The sequence below is a fragment of the Chelmon rostratus genome, chromosome 12, assembly GCF_017976325.1.
Source record: "Chelmon rostratus isolate fCheRos1 chromosome 12, fCheRos1.pri, whole genome shotgun sequence".
Taxonomy (NCBI): Eukaryota; Metazoa; Chordata; class Actinopteri; order Chaetodontiformes; family Chaetodontidae; genus Chelmon; species Chelmon rostratus.
In genome coordinates, this window is record NC_055669.1 from 26,851,600 (window position 1) to 26,857,924 (window position 6,325).

The 6,325-nt window shown below is 42.3% G+C and overlaps 1 gene segment (V, D, J or C); it reads right to left on the bottom strand.

The window, feature by feature from the left end:
- Positions 1-3,618: 3,618 nt before the first annotated feature.
- On the bottom strand, positions 3,619-4,573 carry LOC121614475. The segment is given in 2 exon segments: positions 3,619-4,080; positions 4,359-4,573. Coding segments are annotated over 2 exon segments (426 nt in total).
- Between the last annotated feature and the right edge of the window lie 1,752 nt (positions 4,574-6,325).

The following is a 6,325-nucleotide window of genomic DNA, read 5'->3' on the forward strand; positions in this document are numbered from 1 at the left end:
TCAGTTCAGTTGAGTCTGTTGATGTTCGACTGTCATATCGATCATCAGGAATATATTTCGATGTGTATCCTTTCGCACCTTTCCAGAGTATAAACTGAGGCGCCTGAAGGTCAGAATGATGTCTGTACCAGTAAAGCACAATAATGGTCTCAGCTGTCTCATACCGACATGTGAGTGTGACAGATTCTCCTTCTCTTCCACTGACTTCATCTCGTTCAGGAGAGATCTTGTCTCCAGCTGTTGGTCCTGGAAAAAGTGGAGAAAATGAAGCCATTAGACGAACATTGTTCATGAGGCTGAGAGGAGAAGACAGTGGAAAATGTCAAGTGTACAGTGTGATTGTATGGACACTGACAGTAAAAGACAAACGCTACAGTTCCATGAACATTCATTGTTCCAAGATGATGAAAAGGTGAGGTGCATTGTGTCCCAGCAAAGAAATGAGAAACGTTGTGAAATACAGGTTGTGTGTATGTGGTTAATGCAGCAGGTGAAAGCAAACTTCAGCTGCTGTTCTGTTGTAACACTCACCTATAAAGTGACAGAAGAGGAAAAAGAGCTGAAGCAACATGTCTTTGGAGTGGTCAAAGTCCAACAGACAGCAGAGCAGCAATGTTCTTCCACTGCAGGAGAATGAGTAAGAAATCATGTGATTGGTTGAGTTGAAGCTCAGTGGGCGGGGCCAGTCACCTCTTGATGTTATTTTGTCAGTTCAGCTCAACCAATAAATTGTTCCTCTGTTCACAGTAGCTCTGTCTCTAATCTGTATTGCTTCTTTTTTCTTTGTTGGATTTGTCATCAGTGCAGTGACGCTGGCTCAGACCGAAAAGGCTTCATGATGTGTGACTCCCTCTAGTGGACGTTGTGGAGTATTGTGTTGTGTTTGCCGCAGAGGTTTTTGTGCAGAGTTTTGCTGTTTCCTGTCACTGTGGGCTGCACAGCACAGTAGTACAGAGCAGAGTCAGTCACTGCAGCAGAGGAGATCTGCAGATCCATTTGGGTTTGATCCTCACTCACTTTCACAGTCAGTCTGGAGACTGAATTAGACATTACTGTTCCTGTTCCTGAGTGAAAGATGAGGAACTCTGGTGGTTGTCCTGGATATTGTCGATACCAGAAGAAATAATCAGTTCCAGTTGCTTTGGAGTATTTGTAGGACAGAGTAACAGTGCTGTCTTCTAAACTGGACTCTTCATTGTTGACTGGACTGAGGTCTTCACAGCTGACACCTAAACAAAGAGATAACTCTGTTATACCATGTTGTCAAAGTGTGACTGAATGAATCACATCCAACAAACATGTGACTGAAGCTTTTTCATGCTGCGTGATCTAACATACCTGTTAGAATGGAAAGAAACAGTAGAGAAAACACACAGTGATGCAGTGACAGCATGTTGAATAAAGGTAATGTTTGTGGTCTGTGTGTTGAACTCTGCTGAATATGGAAGTTTCTCTCTCTTCTATAGTTGAGAAACAGCTCAGCTCCTCCCTCAATCTCTCCGTCTCCTCTTCGATCTGCATTTTCACTTCTCTCTGTTACTCCTGTTTATGATCTAAGTTCTGGACTCAGTCAGTTGTAGGAAGGTCTGGAACAGCAACACTTCACATATATTAAACCAACTGACACAATTTCAATGATGAAAGAAACAAGTAATTTGAACATGAGAGGACCCAGGATTAAACCCTGTGGTTCACCACAAAACATCACAGGCAGAGAAAACTACAGAGAAACTTCTTTTATACAGAAAAGAACAAAATCAATCAAAGCCTGAGTCTGAGATGCAACCAGTTCATGGCAGGGTGTCCGTTGATACCTTATACCTACGTAGTTCCAGTGACACTGTCTGTTCACCGTTCTATTCAGCCTGTATCTATATTGAGTAACCATAAAGTACGCTGCCCCCTAAACTAACTGATCCTTTGTATCACATCAACGATCATCTCACATCTCATTCGCTGTTCAACTGGCTGCTTCAGGCTGTGGCGGACACGTGACCCATCAGCTGTTCCTGACCGTCTTGATATTAATTTGGGGACCGTGACGAGGCCGGATAGCCAGCTAGTCTTGTTCTTAAACACACTGTCAAATTATATTTACTGTTTGTCAGCCGTACGTAATGTTATTGACTTTGGATCTTGATAGCATAACGTTAGCTTTTAAGCTAGCAGATGAGCCAAAGGTTCTGTGAGCTGAGTGGACTACAAATATCTCCTGCTGCCGAGTCATTAGACAAGATAAGATCAACTTTATTAAGCCCCAGCTAGGGAATTTTGGTGTTACAGGCAGCATCAATAAAACGAGCAACAGCAATGGCAATGGAAAAGAAAAAATACAAAATAAGAAGTTGACTATATGTACATTTTATACAAAAGACTATATAAATTATATTGGCAAATGGAAAGAACTCGATAAATATTGAGAAATTGCGCAAGGATTGAAATATATATATGTGTCACAGGGGAAATAAAACGATGTATGCCTAGTGTAATATTTAAGGAAGAAGGAATATAAAATTGCACAGGTTGTAGCATGTATGAGGTAAAAGGATGTTTACAGTGGTGCAAAGAAAAACAGTATATGTGTGAACACAGTGCTACATTATACAATGCCTGAGTTAAATAACCTAATGGCTGTTGGAATGAACGACCTGCAGTAGCGTTCCTTCTTACAGGGTGGATGCAGCAGTCTGTTGCTGAAGGAGCTGCTAAGGGCCACCACTGTGTCATGCAGGGGGTGGGAGGGGTTGTCCATGATGGATGTCAGCTTGGCTAACATCCTCCTCTCACCTACTGGTGTCCAGAGGGCAGTCCAGGACAGATCCAGCTCTCCTGACCAGTTTGTTAAGTCTCTTTCTGTCCCTATCAGAGCTTCCACAGCCCCAGCAGACCACTGCGTAAAAGACTGCAGATGCAACCACAGAGTCATAAAATGTTTCAACAGTGTCCTACAAACTCCAAAGGACCTTTCTTAGCAGATGCAGATGACTTTGGCCCTTCCTGTACAGGGCATCTGTATTGGTAGTCCAGTCCAGTTTATTGTTGAGGTGGACACCCAGGTGTTTGTACTCCCCCACGATGTCAATGTCCAAACCTGGATGCTCACTGGTCACCTGTGACCCCTTCCTGCAGACGTCTATCACTATCTCCCTTGTCTTGCTTGCGTTGATGTCTGTATCATTGGAGAACTTTTGGATGTGGCAGCTGTCTATGTTATATGTGAAGTCAGATATGCAGAGGTTGATGGGAAGGGAATGGAGCTGAAAGCATCCTTCGTGTTTGCAGAAGTAAGTCCAGTTTTTTATTGTCTCTGGTGTGGCATTTGACATACTGGGTGAAGGTGGGGAGAGTTGAAGACAGGGAAGTGTGGATGAAATCTCCAGAGATGAGGAGGAGGGCCTGGGGATGCGGTGTCTGCAGCTGTGAGACTACATGGGATTGTAAAGATTGTTCCAGGCATCAGTCAGACTATCAGGTGTTACCAAGGAAACTGATTTATGGCTTGTGAAACTCAACTCAAGAAATTCTAAATAGATTCTGTTTTGGGGGGCAGGTGACCATGGTACAAGCAGGATAATGCTCAAGGTCAGATTTATTTGTTGAACTCAACTCAGCTATCCATCATAATCATGTCTGAGAGGACAGTGATTCCAGGCTGTATCATCACATCCCGTTGAAATTGAGCAGTGTGTGACTCCCTCTAGTGGACGTTGTGGAGTATTGTGTTGTGTTTGCTGCAGAGGTTTTTGTGCAGAGTTTTGCTGTTTCCTGTCACTGTGGGCTGCAGAGCACAGTAGTACACAGCAGAGTCAGACAGCTGAAGCTTCTGGATCTTCAGAGGAACTGACTTATTCTTGATTGCAGCATTAAATCTGTCTTTCGGGAACTCTGCAGCATTTTCTGCTGTTGTTGAGAAACATTTCAACATGTACTTTGGGAAACCATTTTCTTCTTGTTTGTACCAGAACAAAGTTGGTGTGGTGGTGTAAGTGCTCTCAAATGTACAGTCTAGTATAACTGTGCCTCCTTCAGTAGCAATGACATCTGCTGTTGGCTGGATCACTCTGTCTTCTCCTTTACACTCTGAGGAAGAAGAGAACATGCAGAGGAAGACATGAATCAATGAAGATGATTGATTAAAGTTACCTGGTCAGAGTCAGACACACAGACATGTAGAATAGTTGTGACGTTCACTGACCGTGATCAGATTGAACCATTTCAGTTATTTGTACAAGGTAACAAGTGCTGACAGAAACAATCTGTTCTGCTTTTTCTACAATGAACATTAAAATGTGTGAATGTGCAGCTCAGAAATATGTTGAAGAGTTTTCAAAGGAAACATGATGTGTTTTATTTCTCACCAAAGCAAAGAGCAGCAAGAATAATCCACAGCCAATGTTCCATGTGTACAACGAGGCTGAAATGAAGAGGAGAAAGTAGCTGATGTTCAGCATTCAGAGTGAGAATGGTTCTCTTCACAGCAGCAGTTATTATTGACAGATGGTTGAACACAGTGCAGAAGTAGTGCAGCGCCTGCTTGATAATGTGGCCCTCTAGTGGAGGTAAAAAGTTGAGTGGAACAGTGTGGAAAAAAGGCTGCCAGCAGCTCGTCAGTGTGTCAGCTTGTGTTTTTGTACAGAGACTGTGGGTTTGCTGTCACTGTGGGCCTCACAGCACAGTAGTACAGAGCAGAGTCAGTCACTGCAGCAGAGTAGATCTGCAGATCCATTTGGGTTTGATCCTCACTCACTTTCACAGTCAGTCTGGGGACTGGATTAGATATTACTGTTCCTGTTCCGTAGTGAGAGATGAGGAACTCTGGTGGTTTTCCTGGATATTGTCGATACCAGTAGAAATAATCAGTTCCAGTTGCTTGTTTGGAGTATTTGTAGGACAGAGTAACAGTGCTGTCTTCTAAACTGGACTCTTCATTGTTGACTGGACTGAGGTCTTCACAGCTGACACCTAAAGGAAAAAATAAGTCTGTAACTTTATGATGTGAAGGTTTGAATCAGTGAAGCTCTTTTAATGTTAATCATGTCACCTACCTCTTATTGTGAGCAGAAACAAAGTGACAAACAGACTGAAGTTGACTGACAGCATCTTAAAGATAAAGAGAATCTGTCTGTGTTTTGTATGAAACACCACTGTGAAAGTTTGTGTCTCTTCTGTTGTTGAGTCCCAGTTTTGCTCCTCCCTGAATCCCTCCCTCCTTCCTCTCACAACTCTGACAAATGGTGTGTTTGTCAGTGCTGTGGTGCTGTTATTCACTAAATCACATCATTTCCATCAGGGAAGAAGTACGGTGGCTGAGAGAGCTCAACGTGCTGCAACCTCAGAAAACTCATTCAAATCAAGAAAACATCATTGATTTGAAACACATTTGCAGCATTTAGAAAACATGCTGTAGATCCACAAAATGACAGCAGAAGTTTTTCCAGAGGACTCTGAAAGTGCTGAACACGGCTTGGACACGCTTGTTGTTGCTGCAGTTTGTGACTCATGTGGTTGTCTTGTGATCTAAGCCTACAGCAGCATTAACAGGGGACGGTCCAAGGCAAGCCTGAGCCAGCCCTAACTGTCAGCTTTATCAAAGAGGAAAGTTTTAATCTGACTCTTCAACACAGAGAGAGTGTCTGCCTCGTGGACTGAGACTGCAAGATCCAGTCTGACCCTAACCCTGTTTTTTTTTTTTTTTACAATGAATCAGGCTTGGACACGTTTGTTGTTCCTGCAGTTTATGACTCATGAAGTTACTGACGTTGTTCTATGTATCATCTGTTCACTGTTTTTTTGTTATTGTTATTTTGTTTGTTATTTTGTTATTTGTTATTTTGTTGTGCTCAGTGTGATCTGCAGCGTTCACTGACCTCCAAAGACCACGCAGATTCAAAAAACAAGTTTGTGTTTTCAAGTTAAAAAATATAATAAAAATATAATGATATAATTTCAAATATGTATAAATATAATATAAAGACATTTATTTTTGCGTAATAACAATAATATATATGTCATTACACTTGCAAAATGAGTAATAATAATAACAGTTGCAGTCAAGCAGGACAACGATAGTCGGCTCAAGCATGATGCATAACACACATGCAGCTATGATCCATGTTAACCTGTGAGATGAGAATGCACAACGACTCCAGGGAAGAAGCTAAGTTTGAAACATGTATTAATGGGACATGAACGTGGACTGATTGAGAGAGAGAGAGGAGGAGAGAGGAGCTCAGTGCATCATAGAAAGCCTACAGCAGCACAACTAGAGGCTGGTCCAAAGCAAGCTTGAGCCAGCCCTGTCTGTAACCTTTGTCAAATAGGAAAG